Source organism: Adelges cooleyi, unplaced genomic scaffold (genome assembly GCF_023614345.1).
Source record: "Adelges cooleyi isolate 19-005CV unplaced genomic scaffold, UGA_ACOO_1.1 ACOO_flye_CR_arks_rails_tigmint_CR_PRNA_23, whole genome shotgun sequence".
Lineage (NCBI taxonomy): Eukaryota > Metazoa > Arthropoda > Insecta > Hemiptera > Adelgidae > Adelges > Adelges cooleyi.
The window spans coordinates 18,704,746-18,730,547 of NW_026095893.1; the positions used below are offsets into that span (position 1 = coordinate 18,704,746).

At 31.0% G+C, this 25,802-nt stretch overlaps 2 protein-coding genes across 4 annotated transcripts in view; one reads left to right on the forward strand and one right to left on the reverse strand.

Annotated features, from left to right (window-relative positions):
* Positions 1-13,691, forward strand: part of LOC126835151 (potassium/sodium hyperpolarization-activated cyclic nucleotide-gated channel 1) — a 39,096-nt gene extending 25,405 nt beyond the window's left edge. The window contains exons 3-10 of one of the 2 annotated variants that reach the window (XM_050567460.1): positions 1,628-1,764; positions 2,664-2,801; positions 4,160-4,231; positions 7,364-7,513; positions 10,154-10,372; positions 10,740-10,886; positions 11,205-11,322; positions 12,075-13,691. In XM_050567460.1, coding sequence (XP_050423417.1) covers positions 1,628-1,764; positions 2,664-2,801; positions 4,160-4,231; positions 7,364-7,513; positions 10,154-10,372; positions 10,740-10,886; positions 11,205-11,322; positions 12,075-12,415 — 1,322 coding nt within the window. In that variant the 3' untranslated portion in view covers positions 12,416-13,691. The remainder of the gene's footprint in view (positions 1-1,627; positions 1,765-2,663; positions 2,802-4,159; positions 4,232-7,363; positions 7,514-10,153; positions 10,373-10,739; positions 10,887-11,204; positions 11,323-12,074) is intronic. The other variant, XM_050567461.1, reaches the window with a different exon arrangement.
* Positions 13,692-20,276: 6,585 nt separating this feature from the next.
* LOC126835535 (uncharacterized) lies at positions 20,277-25,469 on the reverse strand. Of its 2 annotated transcripts, XM_050568196.1 has the most exons (12): positions 25,343-25,469; positions 24,591-25,042; positions 23,958-24,021; positions 23,855-23,884; positions 23,720-23,770; positions 22,746-22,799; positions 22,334-22,363; positions 22,223-22,252; positions 22,030-22,080; positions 21,715-21,741; positions 21,183-21,266; positions 20,277-20,689 (listed from the first exon to the last, which is right to left on the reverse strand). In XM_050568196.1, the coding sequence occupies exons 3-12, from the start codon at positions 24,013-24,015 to the stop codon at positions 20,451-20,453; spliced, it is 654 nt and encodes a 217-aa protein (XP_050424153.1). In that variant the 5' UTR covers positions 24,016-24,021; positions 24,591-25,042; positions 25,343-25,469; the 3' UTR covers positions 20,277-20,450. The 2 variants fall into 2 exon arrangements, with proteins under 2 accessions (XP_050424153.1, XP_050424152.1); XM_050568195.1 differs by lacking the exon at positions 24,591-25,042.
* Between the last annotated feature and the right edge of the window lie 333 nt (positions 25,470-25,802).

The following is a 25,802-nucleotide window of genomic DNA, read 5'->3' on the forward strand; positions in this document are numbered from 1 at the left end:
AGCTGGTGTAAGACACTCATTCTCTCAGAAAATATAAGTATTCTGAGAATTGTTTTGTCATATAATCGGTAGGTACATATTTTTCTACATTTTAAAATGTTTAGAATATTTGTATCATCAACCCTTATATGTAAAACAAGTCATCGCATTTGGGGTTTTAAATGGGAATGTATGTTTTTAACTTCATAAATATGTAGACAAAATTGTTTAAAAAATTTAGCGTTTGAATTTGTAAATTTCACATATCTGTTCGTTTGCTACGACTTTGTGAAGATTTGAATTTAAAAACACTATTTGGGTTCTTTAAAAAAGTAGCACTTCTATTTTTCGTTAAATAATAATACTGATCCCTATCGATAATACTGTCACCGATAGTAGGACAAAAATAAAATTCGCTCAAATTTTTTTAAAATATTTTTTGCACAACGGATTCTTTATCTACTTGCTCGGAAACGAAGGTCAAAGACACCTTGCACAACCGTCATTCGTTCCCATATCTTATCAGTAGACTGTACGTTACCTAAACTCCTATTTGCGGTATGAATTATGATTATAGTATATCTATATAATATTATCACATTATCATTGTAATATTGTTGTAATCGCCAATCAGTATTCTGTACATAACAAGACGACACACATAAAGTTAAAACTTATTGGTTATTGCTCATCTGATTTTCATTTAATGAACTGTTCTAATTGATGTCCATAATATGGCAAACGATATTCTATTTTTTTTTTTTACCTACTTATAACTTAACGGCACACGTATATGAATATTGTTCTTCTCAATTCTCACACACAATGTATAACATGGACTTAGACAGTTAAGAGTGTGTCGCACAAATTACATATTATAGTTGCAGTATGCATTGGTTATTTAGTTAGTTGCATTTATAACGATTTATTTCCTATTAAATTATCCAAGTAGAATATTGTCATACACGGTGAACTACCCAAAATATTTACAATTAGAACGCTAATAATATTCACCATCGATAGGTATACCTAACTATCAAGTGATACCGTATTACATCATACATTAATATATTATACCAACACTCAATAGGATGTATACTATATCACTTAGATTACACGGGAAAAATGCACCTAGTACCGCTGCTAAAAGTTATTAAAATATAGAATTAACGGTCAAGTCGCACACAAGGGCCCATAGGTATACAAATGAGCCGTATATTTTTCAAGAAATAAATCCAAATTATAGTGTGAAGTGGGTTAACACTAGAAAATCATTTTGAAATTATTTCACTGTAGTTTATTTGATAGCAGTTACTTACCAAATTTCTGAAGCACCTTTACATAATTCTTGTATTAATATCAATAGATTAGTTGGTGTTTACCTAATAAAAAAAAAAAAAAAAACTCAAACAACAAAAAGCCAACATTTCTTCGACCCTCTTTTTCGGTTGTCGTGGGCATTTGGTTTTTTGTTTTTATGTCTTAATGTTTATCGACGTTAAACAAAAATGAGGATGACGTTGACGTGGATGCGTGGCCAGGCTGGTCTGAACGAGTATATAAAAGATAGTCTAAAGATTTGGTCCGCGCGAAGATTGCATTACAAAATGAATGTTTAAACATACAATATATTATATTAATGTTACAGGTATACTTCAACCGGACAGTTCCGAACAGGTGACTTTAGACCCCAAAGTGATCGCGAAAAACTACTTAAAGTCGTGGTTTTTTCTGGACTTGGTTAGCTCGTTGCCGTTGGATTACTTGTTCCTAGTGTTTAACCAGGTAATGCTGAGCAAATTGCTATCTCGATTAACGATAAGTTACTATGGTTGACAAAAATTGTGACAATCGTTTTAGATTCGTGTAATCGTTAATCGACAAAGTAATTTTATGGTGTACTCGTGTTTACAATTTAATCGTTTAATAGTTACCACGATTACAATACACGTGTAACAAAACATTACATTTGCATTAATTAGCCACAACTCTTACTATTCTTATTATTTAAAATGTCTAACGTTTATTAAATACACGAGGTTGTCTCAAATATAAAGAGGTTCAGCTTAAAATATTTTGATATAAATCTTATGGATTTGCTTATTTTACCAACTTTAGAGGCATTAAATTAAGAGTGTATTGAAATGTTTATCGCACTACGAGTACATGGAATAATAATTTGACCTCAGTTATGTTTCCCAGGGAAATTTACAATTTTAAATTAAGTTTGTAAGCAGACTATGCGTTGGTTGGACTTTTTAGTACAAATCATTTATAAATATTTAGATGTTTAAATAATAATAATAGGTAATAAGACGATTAACGTTAGACGATTGTCTATATGAAAACACTAAACATAGTTACCAATAACCTAAAAAAATATTTATAAAACTTACTCATTAGTTAATACATTTTTTCAAAATTTAATCCTCAAGTATAATAACAATTGTTCCGAACACTTAATAAAGTAATATGATAATAAAGTACGGAGTATGGAAATGAAGTCATGTTTATTAGACTACTCTTTAATTTCTAGCTCAGCTCCGAGTACTTGAGATCGACATTGGATTTGATTAACATGGGAAGTTTTAACTTGTCTTAATTTTGGGGATCGGTTGAGGATGGTTATCGATACAGTCTAACTTGTGTATGTTTATTGTGTATGTTGTTACCACCGAAAACAGAACGTGGGCGAAGGCATTCAAATTCTACACGCCGGTCGCGCCCTCCGCATCCTGAGGTTGGCCAAACTGCTCAGCTTGGTAAGACTGCTCCGGCTTTCCCGGCTGGTGCGGTACGTGAACCAGTGGGAAGAAGTCTACGTAAGTGTACATCACGCTATAAAAATAATAATAATATAGTGTAATATTATTATTATACTAGCACGATAATGCTTTTGACCGGAAAGATAGAAAAAAAAAAAAAAATGCATGTCAATTGACTAATCATAGTGTGCGCGATGCCGAATGGCCTTGCTCGATTAACGCAGCTGGTAATAATAGTAATAATAATAATTGTTGTTATTATTATTATTATTATTGTAACAATATCGAATAAGACGTTTGCCGGTCGCAATTAACTCGGTCCGTTTATTATGTCACGTCGGTCGTCGTTTGGACGGCATTACAATCAAGCCGTTTAAATTAAACTTGTTTGAAAAAATAAAACAGAAGAGAGAAACGATTAATTAGTGCGTTCTGTCAATTGGTGCGCGTTACGATCGAACATGTGCTATGACGACAGTTCATACCGTTTGTGTTGCAAAACCTTTGGCAAATAAAAATAATAATATAATAACGACTCGGTTCATGCATAAAACGTTAAGTGAACGTTTTACCGTAAACTAAAATAATCCAAGACGGAATACAATATGTTTTAGTTATCGTTTCCAACTCGTACCCTACTGATTTTTGTGATTAGTGACATATTAGTGATTATATTTTTTGTACTCGGTAAACATGGGTACAAAAATAATTATCTAGTAGGACTTTTGCATGGCCAGTGTGGACTTGACGTCGTACGGGATGATCGTTTTATCGTGAATCACTCAACACATCATAGGGTTTAATAAGATAATTTTTTTTTCTTAATGTTTTTATACAAAGTGGTCTCAATTTAAAAAGTCGGTAGTTGAATAATTAGTTTGGGAGGTGGGGAGGAACACACAAGTGTGTGAAAAATTGTGATCACATAGTATGAAAACTCAATGAAAAATAAAGAGTTATTATTGTTGTTTATAAAATCCAACGCGATATTGAGTGGGTTAGTAATTATCAACAAAGAAAATTTGTTGAAAATGTTCATTGCAATCGTCAAGAATAATTCTCAACCATTTATTTATTTAGTGACGTTTTGAAACATTGGTCGTACAATATTTTTATCTAGAAATATTAAAAATATTCAGTAGCTAGAAATACTTTGCTTCCATCTCGTTTATGGGAACAAGGCGACGTTTCGACTCGACTTTTGAACTTAAAACACTTAGATTAGGTTTCAATTCGCAAGTTTATCACACGGGACCAATAACAACCCATCGGGTACTTACATTTGTTTTTTTGTTATTCGATTTTCAATGGTCAGGCACACATTGGTAGTGTCTTAAAATGAATTTGTCCACGTTGTTTTACAGCGCACGTTACTAACGCTTCGGCTTGTTTCCGTTGATTGTTTTTGTTTGTAGATACTAAGAGTGGTGCAACCCGATGCGTCCACGGGTCATCGAGGTCATTGCGACGGTCCGTCCATGGTCAAGGTAGGTAGTTGGTCAAGTTGCTAACAGAAAAACAAAAAAAGTTTACATCAATAACAAAGAGCCAACAACAATGGTTTACAAAACTGAAAAAAAAACTGTACAGCAGATGCCACTCTTGCTCTTCTTGCGTAAATTTGCGGGCTTTCCGAATTTTTCATTTGTTTTTTTCTTTTAACATGGATATGATTTTGGGCAGGAGGTCAACCAAAAGTACCAGAGTCCTTAGCTTGTATATTAAAACATATCCATGTTCCTATGTACTTCCGGGCAGCGAAGGTCTTGCTCACTTTTTCCCCCGAAATTAGTCTCACATTTTGGAATCGTACAAGCTATCAAATCCAGGAAAATTTAATTACAAGCAAACTTTCTTCACAACGTTTTCGATCGGTTCAGTAGTTTTGGTACGATCCGCCGAAATAAGATAAAAAAAAGACATGTATTTCTGTATGCCTAATTTTTAGTTTTCGTCATGGGTTTGCACTTTTACAAAGAAAACGAGTGTTGCCATCGAAGAAATTCTATGAATAAATTCAACTTCTCCTCTGTTTTTTCCCATTCCATTATTTTGAAATAGAATCTAAACATTTTTCCAACATGTTTTAATACGTCTCTGAAGATGCAACATGACTGAATAAAATCACCATTAAATAAACGTTCCAGTGCAAATCTGTAGGTAGTAATTCAACCAGTTCAGTCCAATCCAATCCCACAATGATGCGCACTTAAAAAAATGTTCAAAACCTAATATCACCACTCTAAATAGGTGTCCATAAAAATATTAACATCACTGATCCCATATTAGTAATTAATAAAATAAAGAAATCATTTTTTCTAATGCCTGTTCACCGTTGATTCATCGACACATAGCAACCTTTTTTTTTTATAAAAAAATATATATATCCTTATTGTTTGATAAAATCTATTTACAATCTATACAATAATTTGCACGATAAGTAAATCGGTTAGCTGCAAAGAAAAAAAAGCAGACAGTGAATGAGTGGGGAATCTCACAGTTGAGACACCTAATAATAAGATAAAATAACATACATTTTAGTAGTTCTTGAGAAGATCTCGGGGCCAGTTTCTTTTAAGTCGCCTTACAGGATGGTCAGGGTGTGTTTTTGATGCGAGATAGAAGAACAGTTTATTTTCGTGTGACTCAAGTCTGGAATGGAATCGCTGGTAAAAGTTTTCTGCAGTTTCAGCGATTGTGACTATCTCAAAGGTCGGAGTGAAGTAAAACATTACATAGCAACTTAGAAATTTAAACGGTCAAAGTGCAATAGTAATTATCCCCAAAACAACTGTTTCGTTATTTCCATAAATACTATGCATTTGTTCCTTAGACAGCAGTACATATTTTTGCCATGAGCTATTTACAATATTTACATCTACTTTAATACATAGTGCGAAAAACAAATTAACTGCCTAATAAGATTCCTACATAATATTACTGAACTAATAGTTATCACACATCACTGTCTGACCTTTAAATTGCCTACACTTAACTCCTTAATAAACGGGGACATAGCGTCCTATTAACCTTGTGGATGATAATCACATTGCTTGTGTGTGGTTTTTTTTTTTTTTTTTTTAATTGTTTTTAATTTTCTTATAAACATTTTGTTTTACGGCGGCCGTCTTTGTTTTGTAAACGAACCGGCTAATATCTTTACCGTCGACCGTACAAACGCGACAATGCGATGTGAATAAATTCAAGATACAATAACATTAGTGTTAAGTACTGCTTGCAGCGAGATGTACATAATATGAAAACTCCGGGCGTGTCATCCGTTTGAAATTTAAAACAGCCAGCATGAATGAAACAATTATTATTACCTTTTTTGTGTCATTATTTGGTACACGCACGTTTGCTTATAATATGTTGTTTGCATCTCATTAAGCGGTTGCCCGATTGAGACGGACGTGTGCACTTAGGTCGTGTAAACTACTTTCATACTATATTCGTACTTAATTTATACTTGCTTATAAAGTTATAAGTATTTATTATAATTTTTGAAAGATTTGTGACAATATGTAACTTTATTTTTGGTAATTCATTTTTAGAAGTCTATAGTGTAAAATGTATTTTAAATGTTCATATCAGATATATTTATTATTTTTGACAGACAGTGAATGGAAATTTAAATGAAGATTTTTAAAGCTGAAAAACTCTTATTTTGATATTTCAAGATAAAAGTTGTTTTTATAAAATTACATAGCTACTATCTAATAACATAAAAAACAACTATACAACTATTATTCATTAGTTAACATATGTTTTAAATTTAATCCTATAGTATAATGACAATATTTATTCTTACGAATCCCTAATACTAGGCTAATTTCTAGATAATAAAGTATGGAGCATGGAAATTATCATTTATATTAGAATCCTTTTTTAACAAATTTTCTGCGGCTTGCCCTTTTAATTGGTAAGAGCCTGTTCACGAATACTCAGTACAGAATATATTCTATTACTTAGTATACTAAGTTAATTGAATACATGAAAAAGGAAAAATCTATGAATACACGTTTTTATTAAAAAAAAACTCAAAAAATTAAAACACTATGTATTGCCTATGGAATTATGTTTATACCTATAAAGCCATTTTTAATCGACCACAGATTTGTATCGAAGCGTTTTTTTGGAAGTGATTTTTATCCTTTTCAGTTATAATCATTCCTGTTAACCTATGACTTCTCCATCCCCACTATACCCCAAGCCCACTGTACTCTTTTTTTTTAAATTTTAAATAAAATATTACGCGAATGGTGCCCAAATCTGCTGGATTGACACTTGTCAGCCACGCTACACTATTAAGACAATTTGACGGGAAAATACAACACAAATAACATAATATAATATATTTTATTCTATTTTTATTCACCCATCTGCTGTACACACTCCGACGAACTCTGGTCGAAACGTACTTATATTGGTTTTTTTTTATGCTTGAACGGCCTTTGATTTGATTTCGCCTAACCGTGTGTTATTTATACTTACCATAATTACTATAATATTGGTTTATACAATACCATAACATTATAATAACTATACCTATTAAAATATATTGGAATATGTTATGTTTGCCGCCGTTTGTTTCAAAACACCGTTTCGGTTTTATACAGTTCTTGAACATGGCCAGTGTTTTCATGAGAATTTTCAACTTAATTTGCATGATGCTGCTGATCGGTCACTGGTCCGGATGTCTTCAGTTTCTGGTGCCCAACCTCCAGGGTTTCCCGGCAAATTCGTGGGTCGCCATCAACGAGTTGCAGGTAAATGTCAACGTTTTATATTAACATGGATAATATTATGTTATTGGGCTAGGGGTCTGTCTGGAATTGGCGTTACAAATGCTGATAAGAAACAGCTGGCTAAGTGATCAGTGATAGGAGACCAACGGTAAGAGACAAGTAAAAAATGTAGGGAACGGTAGGATACTGTGAACAGATGGAGGATAGGGGAGAAGATTGTAAATAAAGATAGGGGGGGGGTTCGATTTTGCCGATAAGAGAGAGGAGGGTAAGGGAGGGGAGGGAGAACAAATCTGTAGACTGTACTCCAATCAGTTTTGGTCGAAAAATTTGCCATCTGACAACCATTATCTCCACAAACTCAATTACAAATCTGTCGCTTTATTCAGACAATATTATATTATTTCAACTTTCTTCCTGAAGACAAATACATTTTTATAAATTTTAAAGTGGAAATTGTGAACGTTTTTTTAACTTTAGGCCGTTTCGACCTCGCTTTGCCTGCAAACGAAAACCAACCGTTTATTGTTGTGTACCCAAAACAATGTACGGCTGTTGTTCGAACCATGTGGTTCACTATTCGTCGGCCGCACAAGTACATGATATTATAATATAGTTACACCATGAGTGGTCTTTGTAAACAATTCTCATCGAAATCCGACACCTAAATGCTGAAAACATGTACACGTTTACATAAGAAAAAAAAATCGACAACAACCGCTCACCAGACTTGGTGACATTTGAAAAATACGTTTTAAACGCCTTTCATTGTACCGTTCGGCGGTTTGTGGTTAATGGATATACAGGGTGTACCGTTAATCTATGTCATTTTTGATCAACACAATATTTTTAAAAATGTTATGGTACATTGATTTGTTTTTTAATATTACTGATTTACATAACAATTCGATAAAAACTCACCTCTTTACATTATTTCAAATAATAATGGCCTGATTTGCTTATTTTTAAATCTGTACAATAAGTAAAAAAAAAAATGAATTAATTGGGTAAATTGTAATTTAACAGTGAGTGATATAGAAAATCTCACAATAAAGATATATTTAATATCATGATTAACCTTTATTATTTATAAAAAACAAGCTATACAAATTATATATTTTGAGCTTCCTCTGTGGGATTCACTTTAATAGTTTTCAAATAAATCCGATAACTTTTTTTTTTTTAACTTGTTTTTATGTCATTTTATTTTGGGTTGGTATGGTTGGACAGCGTTTGTGAAAAGGTAACAATCTAATATTAACTACTTTGCAGAAGACTTCCGGTAAAACAGTTTCAAAGTGGTTAGTAAAAAAAAAATAATTTCTAAATGTATTCAAATATTTCACATGCATTTCAATAAGGTCATAGACTACAATCTATTACAGTTTGAATGACTAGACGATCCTTGGGTACTCGTAGCAACAGTAATAATAAAAGGGATCGCATGCGGTTGGTTTTTAAGGAGTTTTGTATAGGCAATATTTAGGAAAAAAGTGGTTTTAATAAATTTTGATCATGCCAATTAATTTAACGGTTAATTTGTATAAGCTTCATGGTATTATTTTCAATTTAAATTATTTTGTCTATAAGTAAAAATCATTTTAGTTATTATAACATACATTTTTTGTTCCATCGCACAGGCTGAACTAGTGATCCGATAAGTAATCTGAAAACAAATTTGAATTTGCCATGAAGTTTACTTATAATCGGTTAGGGTACTTTTTTGATATCTTATTATAACTATGTATAAAACACGTTTGAAAATTATATAAAATTTCAAATTTTAAAATCAAATTTGGAAAGGGTTAAAATTAAAAATTAAAAAAAGTACCCTGACCAATTAAAAGTAAACTTCATGGGAAATTCAAAACTGTTTTTAGATTGCTTATCGAATCACTGGTTCGGTCTGTGCAATGGAATAAAAATGATGTGTTTCGACTGAAAAAACCGACGACCGCATGCAATCCCCTTAACTTCATACAAATAAAATAATTTAACCGTTTAACCAACAAAAAAATAATTTCATTGAGCGTCCATCTCGATGTTTTCCATCTAACAAATTTTCAGTCATCAGTGCTCTGAAAACGAATTGTTCATACAAGATACAAAACTGTGATTTTTTTTTAATTTTAATTTTTACCACAATTAGATTTCAATGAAATCGTAATACTAAAATAGATTGTAAAATTACTATAGTTACCAAAATATGCAAACACTCATGCTATATTTTGAAAATGCCTTTTTCAAGATTAACACAATGGCAAAAATAAATGTAGAAACACATTATTCATAAAAAAAAATCACTACTTGTACAACTTGCACACTTTGTATTGGCTCGATAATAAGTCTTTTTCTTATAAGAATAGCTGTTATTGTACGGTTTCTAGCATACTATCTCGTATTGAATGTTACATTTATTCTAGTATACAAGAATTAAAACCAAAACCTTTTCACACCACAATGTACTATCGGTACATTAGAAAATATACTATGCATAAATATTTATTAATACTATTATGTACTCATAGAAGAGCTATAAACAGCCGTCAACAGCAAGTATAAATCATAAAAAGATCTATACACCAATTACCACTTATCTTTGGTTTTTTTATTTCTTTTCACAAATGTTATTACCTTAGACATTTTGTTTTGTTTTAATAGGGCGCCGATTGGTCCGAACAGTACTCGTGGTCGTTGTTCAAGGCGATGTCGCACATGTTGTGCATCGGATACGGTCTGTTTCCGCCGCAATCGTTGACCGACATGTGGCTGACCATGTTGTCCATGATAAGCGGGGCCACCTGTTACGCTCTATTTTTGGGGCACGCCACTAATCTCATACAGAGTTTGGACTCTTCCCGGCGACAGTACCGCGAAAAGGTAAAGCCGTCGAGGCCAATAATGATAAATGCTTAGGAAAAACAAATTTAACTATGGAACATCTCATGAGAGATTTCCAGGCGTCATGTTACAGCTCAAAGAAAACTATTTTAAATTATAAAAATGTTGAATAGTTTTTAAGTTAAAATTTTTCAAATGAAAAATTAAGGTTTCCGATATTTATGAAATACTAAAAAAAAAAAAAATGCACGAGAAAGTACTTCTAGAATGAAATTTTAGGGATTTTTCGTGTGAATGGACTACCGTCCATTGGAAGTGGGGGGGGGGGGTAGTAGGTAACTTTTTCCCCTTTTAGACAGTCTTATTTGTATTCGATGTATGACATTAACCTCTGTCGTGCCCGCAGGTCAAACAAGTAGAAGAGTACATGTCGTACAGGCGTTTGCCATTGGACATGCGCAAGAGGATTACCGAGTTCTTCGAGCACAGGTACCAGGGTAAGTTTTTCGACGAGAAATGGATACTGCAAGAGATTTCGGACACACTCCGGGAGGTAAGCATGCAATCGTATTATGCAATCTCTAATAACACTCGGAAATCGTAGTGAAGTCCCCAATAATTAGAGTCATCCTGCAGGATGAAAAATTTCTCGAGGATAGAGGTCCTATGATATCGTTCCTAGAGGAGCACAATGCTCTTTAGTTTCCCTTCTCCCAACAGTATTGGTCATCTCATACTTAAACAGCAGTTCCGTTCGGGATCCTACGTTGAAATCCTTAAAGACTTCCGGCTTTATTACAGTACTTATAAAAAAAACCTACTTACACTAACATGCTTGTAATATAATTGTTTTTGTTTTGTTATCGTTTAGGACGTCCGGAATCACACTTGCCGGCGCCTGGTGAAGTCTTTGCCGCTGTTGCAGAACGCCGATCCTAACTTTCTCACCGAGCTCGTCGACTGCCTGGAGTTCGAAATGTTTCAGCCGGGTAAGCTTAATTTTTTTTACCGCTCCTTCTAGGTTTTAAATAATATGACCTTTCTTCGGACAACTATTGCGGTCCTGGACTCTCTTTCCCAATCCGTCACTTCCAAGGTTGTCAAATCCCATTTTGTTTCATCCATCAGTAGTTGTTTCGGTATTGGCTTCTTCTCCGTCTTTTTGCACTTATTTTTTTATCATTGAAATTTCAATAATTTCAAATGATTTGTCACTTCCTTTATATTCATGTTCATACATACACGCCAGGGATTTTACTCGTCGCCAAAATCCGGCCTACAGTTCGTTCTTTTATTTAGACTATGTATTTTGGTAGCACAATAGTACTAAGTTAATAGTATTACATTTTTTGTTTTTTTTTTTTATAATTGATATATAACAAAACTGAAACTTTGAAGAAATTCTTGAACTGAAGTTTCACTCATCAAATCTGTTTGCTCTGTTATGCGATTCCCTGTTCGAAACTAGATTAACGAGTTGTTATACTCTTGAGTCTCATTGCAACATTAAACTTTTCCCTCAGCTTTACACAACCGCACTCCATCCTATGTTGCACATCGTCAATTGTGTTGAATACCTCGATGGACGTTATTATCTTTCCGAGTGGAGGATAGTGGTACGAGAAGATGGTGTTTTTATTAGTGCTACAGTTGTTTTCCACGCCGCTATATGTCCCGACAGGACTACAGTCTGGCGCCAGATACCGTGAAAACAACCTTAACGGCGTTTTTCTGTTGACAGGAGACACTATCATGCGAGAAGGTACTGTAGCGACCAAGATGTATTTCGTGCAAGAGGGCGTCGTCGAGGTGGTCATAGCCGAGGGCCAGCAAGTGGTGGCGACGTTGAGCGACGGCAGTTACTTCGGCGAGACCTGCCTGTGGGCTCCGGGATCCCGACGACCCGTCACTGTCCGGGCGGAGACCTACTGCACGTTGTTCTCGTTGCCCTCGTCAGCGTTCAGCCAAACCCTGGACAAGTATCCCGAGTTCAAAAAGCAGGTCACAGTGGTGCTGACGGACCGCGCCATCCGCATGGCCGAGCTGGGCCAGTGTCTGGCCGAAGGAGACGCTAAGCTTTAGACGGATGTTGATTTTATTTATTATTATTTACATTTTTTTTTTTTTACACTACTTAATATGAAAGTATTGGCGCAGTCGACAACTCCGCCGAGGTTCGTAAATTGATTAGATACCGGCACGTGTGTGACTATATTTTGTATTTTTGAATGTCGTACTATTCATTCGAACACGACTTCGTGAAGTTTATTTATAAATATATATGTGTATATATATATATTAAATAAAATAACGCTTAAATTTGTAATAAACGAAAGATAGCGAGTATGTATGATGCCATTTGTCTAATTTCTATGTGACAAAACAAAAATACTAAACCGGATTTGTCCTGTTATTTGGTCTGTCTAATGCGGTTTTGGTACCGGGATAAAAGCTTATTTAAATGTTTAGTTATTAAGACTAATAAGTAAAGATCCGTGCTACCTAAAGGTCCAATAAAACTACAGAATTGTGAGGGGAATGGCTCAATAAACGCAATCTTTGACCAAATTTGAAAATTAGTAACAAGTCAACCAATTTCCTCTGAGATATCCTGAACTATTCCGCCTAATACGTTAGGTTTTATTGCCTCGGTCGACGTACTAAAATCGAATCGACACGGGACAAGTAAATCAATTCAAAGCGGCTAGTCTAACGGGCTGATAAAATTTGATCTGTGTCTTAAGAATTCTATCATTTTAATAATTTAAGTAATACTGTTTAAAATGTTAAAAGTACGTTTTTAGTACATTTTTGTTTGAGTAGACAAAAATATACTTAACATTTTGACTAGCCAATTGGAAAATTGGTAGTAATGTAAAATATATTGATAAAATTATAAATAAATAAAAACAAATCAATGTGCCAAAAATTACATAAGTAAATAACAATTATTTAATTGTATAATTTTACAAAAAATTGTTTTTAAACAAGATTAAAAATTAATAAAAAAAAAAAATTGTAAAATAAATTAATATTTGTAATTTGTATGCTTCTTATAAAGTTTAACCGACCAATAAGGTTTACTTTACTGGTTTAGTCGCAGTGCACTTCCCAAAATTAGTTCGCCACCTCCTTGACTGTCAAGATATTTATTACCCATTAACTGTTCAATAAGTTTTTCTTTTTTATTCAAATTGCAGTTTACTTCCCAAAATTCGTTCTCGATTTGTTTGTACATAAAAACGTTGCCGTTTTTGTCCTTTATGACACAAATACTATTTTCAACATTAGCAGTTTCTGTATAATTACTTAAGTACCTCGCCTGTATTACAATTCCAATTAAATGACATTTCTGTTTTTGTGTATAATTCACATCGTTTTGAACTATAAAATATATATTTTTTTAAAAACAAATTGTCAAATGTACTAGGTACTAGTCACTAGTTTTCTTTATTGTGCAAGACACTAATCTAATCTAAGATATATTTGAAATGGGGGGAACGAAATATAGATAAATTATCTATCCTTATGGTATCCTACTCAATTACTAAAATTACAATTTTAAACATATTGTTGCCTTTTTAAAAAATGTTGTGGAACGGCGTTTATAGAGTAATCCACCTTTACCAGCATGAATGGACTAGATAAACTACATGGAATAATTTGGTAGCACTCACCGGTACAAACTCACACTATATATTCATATATTATGTTACTTAAGCTTTAGGGACTTATTATAAGGTTTATTGTTAAAAATGAAATCGTTTATAATTTTTTTTAATTATTAGTTTCTATTAGTTATCTTGTGACAGGACTGCCGTTAAAAAAATTTCACAAAAAGTGAATTCATCAGTTACTGTGATACGAATGAATCTGTGGTAAGTTTATCTGTAGGAATTTTTGAAAAAGCTGTAATTTTATAAATACATTATTTTCATAAATATGTATAAATATTATGGCTAAAAAAGCACAGTTCTTTTATATAACCTAATACTTACGTGCCAAATCGTTGACGAACAGGCCTCTTATAGCTTCTTTAATTATTACTCTCCTACTCAATCCAAGTTGTGAACAAGTTTGATCTGTAAAAATAAAATAACAAGTAAACGCATTTCTAAAAAATTTAGCTTTGATAAGTAGCTCAGAAAATAATGTTTTTACAATGAGGTGATTTTTGTTTATTCGGTTTAGGATAATTCCTAAACCACTAACACGATTACTATATGAAGCAAGTCAATAAATCAGAAATCCTAAAGATACTATAATTGCCAAAACATAGTTTTATCCTTTTCCTTTAAAATGCGAAAAATCCACAATCCTATTCTTAAAATGACGGTGCGTTATAACTTATATTAAATAACCATATAAGATAGCCAGATTGCTTTCACACTTGTTTGAGATATCCTTCGATATAGTATTAGTCACTGATGTACAGTGAAATTTAATAAAATTATTAGTAACTTTTTTACAAACAATATAACATTAAGCATATTATTATTATCTTTACAATGATTTTACCGATATTTTTAGACTATTATTTTATTTAAATTAAAAAAAAATATTCGAATAATTCCCAACTCTAAGAATAAACCTTACTTGTAACATATAACAAAGCAGTGTCAAAGCAACCATTAAATTTAATTATTATTTATTTTAGAGGCAATGTTGGTGATTTTTGTATTGTTAAACAATTATGCAGTTATGACAAATTTTGGTATACATTTGACTATAGTACATCAAGTTTATATTTTTTCAGGAAGGGGCTATACCCCGTTAAAATTTAAAAGAGTTATCCGAATTTAAAGAGTAGTTTAGGACTATCGAACAAATGCGTAATTACCTTTCTTTTCTAGAGGCATACTAAGACCTATAACAAAAATAAAAAATATCATATATAATAATATAAAAATCAGTTTTTATATCTTACTTAGGACTCTTGTCACACTCAAAATTAGAATTCTTATTTCAATTAATCAATAAATTATATTAAATTAGCTTTGAATTATTATTAGTAGCCATGCTTTAACTAACGGCATAAATCATTTGTGACTTTATAACTTTGAACTTGTATCGAATATTTATAACTTTTTTTTGAACTAATTAATTATCAATTTTGAAAATTGTTCTCATAAAATATATATTTACTGTTAAATTTACCTGTCGCCTTGATTATTTCAGTTTGCAGCCTTTTCTGGTATAATCTAGAATCTAAAATTAATAGCAAATTAAATTTTGATCTACACGATTTCTCGGGATTAAAATCAATATGTAAGTGTAAGATTTTTCTCGGTTTATACTTAATTGGTATTTGTAAATATTATAAATAAATACCTTTGAGTTTTTCGAATGGAACATATTCTAAAATTAAAACGAAAACTTAACGAATATCACACAACTATGTGACAATATAAGGCCATAAAATGCTAAATAAAACGCTTACCGGGTATTGCCAACATGTAGTTCATTTTCTCTGAAATTAAAATGACATAAATTAATTATTGACATGAAAAAATAGAAAAAATATAATAATTAGATGAGATGGGACAAAAAAAAAATAGTTAAAATAAATGTTGCATAGTTGCACTGGAGGTCCAAATAAGTTTTATAGGAACTCATATTTGACTTCATAGACTCCTTGCCTTTAAAAATCAAATGTCTCTTCTAAGGTACACCCTAATTTAGACCTCAGATGAGTTTTACTAATCGGCCGTTATCAAGAACTTAACTGGTAAAAACGTTAGTACAACATGTTTTAAGATATGAGAGATTCGGCAGGCAGTACAAGAATCGTCTGGCAAAGAAAAAAATTGTTGAGGGACTAGAAAAACTGTCTTACCGCAGGCAGTCTTGGTGCAGCCAGATGCTAAACTGGACATAATTATGTAAACTATTGTTGACCTGTGAGATATTGTGGTAGGCTGCGTTAACGATGGAGAAGGGACTGGAAACACAGTTGATGGGCACTGGAAACCTGTTTAGTTATAAGGTCGTAAGGAAGAATAAACCGAACAATAAGCAGCCGAGCGGGCAGAAGCCACAAATGCCGAAGACAAACAGAGGGTGAAACTCAGCCAGTTTGGTGGAGGCCAATCCGGAGGACTACCTCGTGCTGGCCAGAAAGTTGAAGTCTGATGCGAATCAACAGGTAATCAGCAATATGGCGTTAGGTATGAGACGGGCCGAGAAAGATGATATGCTCATCGAGTAGAGAAGGCAGAAATTGCAAAGACCTCAGGGGATGGTATAAATGTCAGAGCGTTAATCCAAAATGAGAAAGTGCCATGCCGATGGGGGAAGCAGCTCACAGATAAAGGATACGTGGATAATATATGGATAGGTATGTGATTAGAGATGAGAGATTAGATGTCCAGAAGGGATAGAGAATATGAGGGAAGGCAGGAGTGGGCTAGAGGGAACAGGGAAGTATATTACAGGAAACCCCTTCCTTTAACCTTTATCGAATAATAAACATCCCCTATCACTCCACTTACTGCCAAAATGATTGATGCGATGCGAAAGGTATGTTTTAAATTAAATTGATAGGTTTATAGGTATTTGACATGGATGTACCTTATATATATCGTCTTCCAGCCTCCAAGTACCATAACACATCTTTATGATCTAATGACTTTTCTTCGAGGAAAACATTAATGATTTTTTTTTTTAAATAGTTATCTACTTTAGGAGAAAGAAGCCGAAATGAACATTCTGAAAAATGTAATTTAGTAGTTTCTGATCTTCCTGCGAAACGGTGATGTAATAACTTTTGGCAGTTTTATTTTGAGACCCCTACTGAACTCTCCGTACTCCAGTGCTACTAGATGAATTGTTGATATGATTTTTATATCACTTTCAAAGATATTTTTCTACTGTCAGGCTTAGTCTTTATTTTATTCTATTATAATATAGACATTACCGAACGTATATTTATTTCCTCGAACAATGCTCTTAATTATATTGTGAAGTTCATCTAGAATAAATAAATAATTTTTGCGCTACAAAAAAATGAAAATAAAATCATTATCAAAGTACAGGGTGATTCATTGAGGGTAAGATTTTCTCTTAAAATAATTTTGTAGTTTTTCTTTTAGAAATAATTTTTTTCATGATATCTTACAATATTATACAATAACTAACTGTTTACCACTTATAGTATTTTTCAAATGTCTCGATTTTAAACACTTAAAAGGTAACGTAAATGTTCAATTAACTTGTAAAGAATAATTTGGTAACTACTTTGACTGACCGTTAACCAGTTTTGGATAATTGCTTTTAAAGTTATAAGAGTTTAAAATTAAAAACGAGAGGTGAAGTGTACTCGAGTAATATGCGCAGATAAAAATTATACTTGACTTACCCCTCCTTTCGTCCTAAATTTTCTACTTCGAAACTTTAAAAATAACTCTCCAAAATTTGTTAACGGCCAGCCAAAATTTATAATATTATATTTTTATAAGTAAATTGAACATTTACGTTATCGTTTAAGTTTCAAAAGTTAATAGAGCTCATGAAAAATATAAGAAAGTAAAACATTTGAATATTGTTAAATAACATAAGCTAATGATTTCCAAAAAGAAATACTACAAAATTACAAGAATTTTAAGAGAAAAAAATTACTGTCTCGTCTTTAATAAATCGCTTAATTAACAATATATATTATATATATAATATATAAATAGTTATATTATTTTTAAATTATTTGATTTTTCATAAACCAAATAGTTGCGCAGTGTTTGAAATACTGGTACTATAAAATTCTCCCACTATCAATCAATAAAAATTATCAAGAACTCAAATTTTAAAATTAGAAATTATCTGGCAATTGGGCAACCATCAGAAAACAATTATTTACCAGTGTATTAATTTTAAGTAAATCTTACTATAGAATGTGTTAGGAACACTTAATTGATAAGCATTTTCGATAAGTGTGTCTGTAATAAATAATAAAAATGAGTTAAATTAAATAATATTTTTATAAACAATAATATTTGAAAACTTAAAAACTATTTTTTAGGGAAAATAAAGTTGACTGACTTGTAATTCCAACTTCTTTTATATATGTAACTGTAAAAAAAAGTTATTTTAAATTTATTTTTAACTACACTTTTGTAGGTACGTGTAGCAGAAATAATTACTCAAATCAACAGCCGAAACATTTACAAAGGCATATGCTATTAAAACCCAGTATAATTTCATTTTTATCTGCAAATAATAACAAATTGCAATTTTTTTTTTTATAAAACATGACGCTATTAGACGTTAATAGACGTTTTAAAACATAGTTGTGGAGAAAATTAAAGAGAATGCCCGCGACTTTAATACATATGGCGGGATAAAACTCGACTAGGGGTCACTGGATTTAGTTGGTTAAAAATAAAAAGAAAGACAAAAAAAAACTTAAAAGTTAAAATAAGAAAAGAAAAAATAACCGCATCGAATAGACTGTGTGAAAAAAATCACTATTGCCAAAGTACAAAACCATTAAACACAAAATTCAAACTTAAATAACTAAGGTTAGTATAATATGAACATGGTAAAAAGAACAAAACAATTGTATTACCCCCAACAAAAACCTAACCGTGAAAAAATTTTAAGTTCCAGACCTCATTCAAGAAATGTCAGCTTATCAATGTAGTGATATCTACATTGTAGCCCAGTGTGCTCTTTCTTTAGTCTATAGCCTCACTTCACTCCCCTTTCACTAACAACACTGCTCTTTTGCTTTTTATTACTTTATCCGACCAGTGTAGACCCGTGTACAAGTATACATTTTTTAATTGGAATTTATGCAAACTAAAGAAAATTTAACGTCAAATGGTACACTATGTAGTTAATGTTATTTGATATTTTTGTGTTAATTTTTAAACACAAATTTTCTACTAAATTTGAAAAAAATAAATAACACTTAGTAGTGGTAATAATTGATGATCAAAGTCTTAGTCAATTATGTTCATCGACTTTGTAGTGTAATAACAAAAGTTAGTAAATCGCTTTATTTAATTTGATCTCGGTATCAGTAACGTGATTTGTCTAAACTAATAAAATATTATTTAAAATATACATGTCAAAATTAAACGATAATTTACCTAGCGATTTTTTCCCACGTCGGTATAACAATAAAATGTAATATAATTTGACTTTCACGATAATGGAATGGAAATTTAAATGTATACTTTGTTTAGAATATATTGCACGAGTGTACTTCTAAAAAATCAGCGTGAAAATAAATAGTTTTTTCGATTTGAATAGAAACATAACCGTTTAAAATAAAAATAAAAATTGATTTTGTATTGTTCTTTATTTGGAAATATGTTTTTGAAATGTAAGTATTTTACTAATAATTAACGTAAAATACCAAAGCCACGCATACTTCATGTGGTACCATTTAAACAAGATAATATTAAACATCGTTAGTTATATGTACTACTGTGTACAAAAGTCTAGACTACAAAATAAATTACAATGACCCCGCATTCTATCCATCGGGTTAATACAAGTGTGGTTTTGCCGGTGGAATGAAATGTGAAAAGGACAACGTACATCACGATTAAGCATAGGTGCTTTGAGCCTTATTCTCATAAGTAACTCAGGACCAACAAAGAATCCATGTAATAGTTCAGAAATACACGCAGTATTATTAAATAGTCTCCCAATGGGCAGAGAATTAAAATGGTATATCATTGGATCATCAATCTGGGAATGTTTAGGTATTAAAAATATACATAAAAACTGAAATTAAAAAAAACATAATTTAAAAAAAAAAATTGGTATGTTTTGAAAATTCATCTATTGTTCATAGTAATAGAGATATTAAAGTAGAAAGTGTTGCTCTTGCAGAACAACACTCAAGTGGTGTTAGTAATATACATATATTATATATATATATATATATATATATATATATATATATATATACCAATAAAAAACAATACACTAACAAGCATTACGTTTAAAATCATAAGCGAAATTGTTTATTATGAAATATATTTAATTGTTTGACAATAAGAATTTTAGCTCAGAATGTAATAAATAATACAATGTATATTTTGATTTGATTATTAAAACAAAAACTGTTGGCTGTAAAAGATTTCATTATGCTTATGCTTCCTATTCTAAATTAATGTTTTAACTGATCAAGAAGTTTTTCTTTTGCTAAATCGACTTGATCACAGTCTACTTCCCAAAATTCGTTCTCGATCTCTTTGTACTTTTTAACATTGCCCTCGCTATCCTTTATGACACAAAAACCATTTTCAAAATTAGCAGTTTCCGTATATTTTGATATGTACTTTGATTGTACTGCCAATCCAATTAAAATACATTTCTGATCATTTGTATAATTTACATCGTTTCCGCCTATAAAACATTTATATACTTTTTAAACAAATTATCAAATTAGCTAGTAGTTACTAGTTTTCTTTATTGTGCAAGACACTATTGTAATCTATGGTAGATCTTGAACGGGGCATAACTTACAGTCAACCCAATAACCCTATATGTATCCATTTAAATACTACAATTACATTTTTCAGCATGTTTTTGTTGAAAAATATGAACAAAATCTAAATTAAAAAACATAAGGAGTATTATGAATGTTACCAATAAGCGTTAGGTGTTAGGAGAAGTTTCAAATATATAATACTATGTATGGATGAGATCTTTAATTTTATTATATTAGGAAAAAAATATTTGACAGTTGCTGTGATACAAATGAATTTGGGAATGCCAATAAATCAATGATAATTACTGAAAAAGTTATGACTTATAAAATACATTATTTTAGTTATTATTTGTAAACATTATGGGTAAAAAAGCAAAACTATTATAACCGTATAATGTGAATACTTACGTAACAAATCGAGGGCGAACAGACCTCTTATGGCTTTTGTAGTTGCTGTTCTTCTATAAGCTTCAGGTCTTGTAGAAGTTTCCCCTTTAAAAAATAATAAGTAACCGCATTTATAACCAAGAACATACAATAAATACAACATTTTGCACATTACTATCTTTACAATGCTTTTGTTGCGATATTTTTGGACTATTCTTGTATTTTAAAAAAAACCTTCAAATAATTCCCAGGTCTAAGATTGAGTCGTCTTAGTAAAAAAAAAAAAAACAAAGCGGTGTCAAAGCAGTCATTAAATTTATTAAGAGATAATTTTACTGGTGGCAATTTTTGTTATGATAAGAATTTATGTAGGTATGACCTATCTACAATTATTGGTATTTATTTGACTGTAGTATATCAAGTTTAAGATCTCTTAAAAATAGGAAGCATACATAAATAATGATAAAGAAATCAATCAAAACAATTCAGCGGGGTTCACTTATTCGAGTCTAAAGGGTTGTATTACAACTATCAAAAATAAAGGCGTAGTTACTTCTTTTTGACGGAAACCTACAATAACCTGTAAAAAAATAAAAAAATACCATAGTATAATATTATAATTAATAAATACCAGTTTTAATATCTTGTAATAGTCACACTTAAACTGAGGTTACTTAAGCCCACTAATAAACGCAAACTATTTTATAAACCTTAGATTATTTCTAGTAGCCATGTTTTAATTAACGGCATAAATCATTTGTGACTTTATGGCTTTGAACTTGTATCAAATGTATAATTTTTTTTTTTTATATATTTAATAAATAATTTTGAAAATTGTTCGCCTAAATAAATTTACTATCAAATTCACCTGTGATATCGATTATTTCATTTCGCATTGTTCCCTGGTATCGCATGATTTCTAAAATTAAAAAAAAAATGTAATTTAGACGTAAACAATTTATTGTGATAGAAATAAATATGTAAGTGTAAAATTTTGCTCGGTATATACTAAATTGGTATTTGTAAATATTATAAATATGAAATACATAAAAGTGGATTACTTTGAAGGTTAGGATTATCTTCTGCATAGTCTAAAATTAAACCGTATACTTAATGAATATCATACATCTTTGTGAAAATCAATGAAAATAAAATGTTGAGAAAACGCTTACCCGGTGTTGCCAACATATAGTTCATTTCCTCTGAAATTAAGATTATATAAATTAGTTGGTCATTGACTTGGTAATAAGTAGAATAACATATGATTATTAGATACGGTTTGGAGAGCTAAAATAAATGTTGCTTTTCCGATGACAGTGATTTGGCCCTAAGAAAGACCGGAACAGGGCAATATAAACAGAGGACTAATTAAGAAATAGAGATATGCTAGAAGATACTGATATAATTGCAACACTACAAAGTAAAAGGCTTGGTAGTTTAAAAAAGACCCCTACTAAACTTCCTTCAACAACTTCAAATGATACAAGATGAATTGTTGATAGAAATTTTATATCACTTTCAGTAATACATTTTTATACTGTCAAGCTTCATCTTTATTTTATTTTATTACAATATAGCCATTACCGAACGTATATTTATTTCCTCGAACAATGTTCTTAATTGCAATGTCGAATCCATCTAGAATAAACAATTAATCGTTTGAGCTACAAAATTACAAATAAATGTTTTAATGTTATTTCAGGATACCATAAAATTACTAATTTTCAATTATCTTTATATGAAATGGTTATTAAATACGTATGTTCTAATTAAATTTCAAAAGTTCAAAGTTGATATCTAAAGCTCTTGAAAATTTTTTTAAAAAAAAACATAAATTCGAGTATTGTTTAATACTGTAAAATGACATAAACTAAGGTATTTCCAAAAATTGTCGTATTTCTTTTTGGACGAATTTTAAACGAAAATGAGTGTCTTATCATCATTAATAAATATCTAGATTAAGAATATACATGTATTATTTGAAAATTAACCCAACGAAAATAATTCGTTACCTCCGTATTATGGCCGCTAAGTAAAAAGAACTTATAACGCTTAGGAGCTAAGTAAACACCATAATGTAAAAATGTTTTTAATTATAATAATGATTTCTTATTGTGCTGGTAATCCATTAATTCACCTCGATGCGTTTATTCAAAAGTGCCCCGACCTTAATGTACTAGCTTTTTTTTAATTTATAAATAACTAGTTGCGTTGCCTTGGCTTTGCCCAGAGAGGGGTGGCGGCTCAGCAATATGTTCTATGTCAGCTGATTAGCGCCATCTATTACAAACACTCTCACTGAACTTTGTGATATTTACCCACGTAGTTCCATCTATTGGAATAAACTTTTATTACAATTTTCCAATTTTTCTTCCCGTAAAAACCTTGTTCACACTATTATGAACCTTAAATAAAAAAATTAACTAAATCCGTCCAGCCGTTCTTAAACGATGTGCTTACCAAAAACAGCAATTAATTTTTATGTATATAGATTTGATAATTGGGCAACCATGAAAAAACAATTCTCTACCAGTGTATTAATTTTAAGTGTATCTTACTATAGAATGTTTTGGAAATTCTCTTTTTACAAGCACATTCGATGAAAGCGTCTGTACGAAATTATAAAAATGAATTCAATTAAATAATATTTGAAACTTAAAAATTATTTTTAAAGGAAAATAAAGTTTACTGACTTGTTCGCTCAACATATTGAATATATTTGTCTGTAAAGAAAAGTTAGGTTAGTTTTATTCTTAACTACACTTATATAGATAGATTAATAAATTTAATAATTACTGTAATCTGCCAAAACGTTTAGAAAAGCGCATGCTATTAAAACCCAGCAAAATATCATTTTTATCTGGAAGTAATAACAAATTTAAAGCTGTTATTGTAAATCACATACGTCAATTGATTATTTTTTAAACCAAAAAACTTTTGTCAAGCATTTTTCGTCTTAATGCAAATTTAAAATAAACTCAAATGAAGGTTGCAGAGCACTTACCAACAAATTCAGCCCATCAAAGTACTGATATCTACTTTGTGGCCAAATCTGCACTTAAGTAAGTAAGGTTATGTAGTAAAAAAACAGTAAAGTTGGCCACATAGTAGATAACACTACTTTAGTAGGATGACTTTTTTGGAAGGGGGTTTGGAACATGGCCTTTTTTTCACGGTTAGGTTTTTGCTGGATACACCATTCTATTTTACTGTCTCAGGATTGTAAGGCATCGTTTTGACTTTTTACACCAATGCGATTATGTATGTATGCCGATTGGATGAATATTCATGCGCGTCACTTCACGCATTTAGAACTACCCTCCCTAAATTGGCAATAATTTAAAGAAAATTTCATATTTTTTTCTTTATTTAGACTATAAGACCTACCTTTGTGACATATTTCACGTTTTTTTTTTATAAGAGAAGTACCTTATAACTTTGATGATGATTGATTGAGTCAATTAGTTAGCAATTAACAAAAATGCAAAGTTTGATGCTCTCCTCTTTTGAAAATGCTTATAATTAAGGGTTCATTTTTTTGACAGTGTCTCAAACTATTTAAGCTTAATCTATGTTTTAAATTTAAAAATCCCATCTTAGAAACGCGAGAGTGGGAAAAACCGGGCGAGTTGATTCATGTAAAGATATACTGGCGTTGCTGAAACTTGGCTTGTTGCACTGCCGTGCGCTTTGATTCGAGCAATCTAATAACCGAAAGTGATGGTATATTTTTCATGTAAGGACTTCTTTGCAAAACGGCTGATCGTAAAATTTGATATGCATCAATTAATGTATTGGCAGTAAATTTGTTTATGTTGGTGCTGTTTAAGTTGTTCGGGTTTCTCGATAGAACAAGTTTGGCCCCTATTTTTTCTGAATTTCTAAAAGAAAAGAATAACGTACCTATTTTATTAAATTAATTAAGAAGGTAAAAGTTAAACGAAGAATTCGACTGGCCAAAGAAACGTTTTTAAGAAAAGATATATTACAATGATTGTTATATCATAAATAAGTAACAAATACGTTAAACTTATTACCATTTTATGAAAAATAAACAAAAGTTAACAAAAAAAAATAGGAGTCAACTACAGACTTGTATATAATAAAATTGGCTAACATAAGATATACACAAAAAAAAATAATTAGAAAAATAAATTAAAATATATTGTAAGTCTACTTACAATCTTAGAAGTTATTTGGGATCACTCAATTAAACTATTAAATTAGCAGAACTCAAAGATCAATTTGATATGCTTGTTAGAGCAGCTGTTTTTTAGTGTGATTTTCTTGCGACTTGTGTATAAGCTTCTATATTTATCAAAACAGTCAAATCTAAATATATTTTGCATTCTGTCATTATTTATTTGTATAACTGGTTAATATTTTTGAATTATTATTTTATATTTTGTCTAAACTTTAAAAATAACTAATGACATTATAATTTACATAAGATATTTTAGCCACAATTCATTTTCTGCAGCATTTTATTTGTCAATAATAAAAAGTAACCTATATTAAATCTGAATTAACGTTTAGCATTTTTTTTTTTAGTAAAACCTATAAGGAAAATGTAAAATAAATCAGTATAAAAAAATTCTATTTTCTTTTCCTGACTATAACTTATGTTATAGGATTTAATAT

What these genes read in the sequence shown, in the direction of transcription:
- LOC126835535 (XM_050568195.1), bottom strand. Translation starts at nt 24,015, where the DNA reads ATGATATTTTGCTGGGTTTTAATAGCATGCGCTTTTCTAAACGTTTTG. An exon ending in AGGAAATAAATATACGTTCG is followed by an intron (nt 22,364 to 22,745) that starts GTAATGGCTATA and finishes TCTTAATTTCAG; the next exon opens with AGGAAATGAACTATATGTTG. An exon ending in TAGGTTTCCGTCAAAAAGAA is followed by an intron (nt 21,267 to 21,714) that starts GTAACTACGCCT and finishes TATTTTTTAAAG; the next exon opens with GGGAAACTTCTACAAGACCT.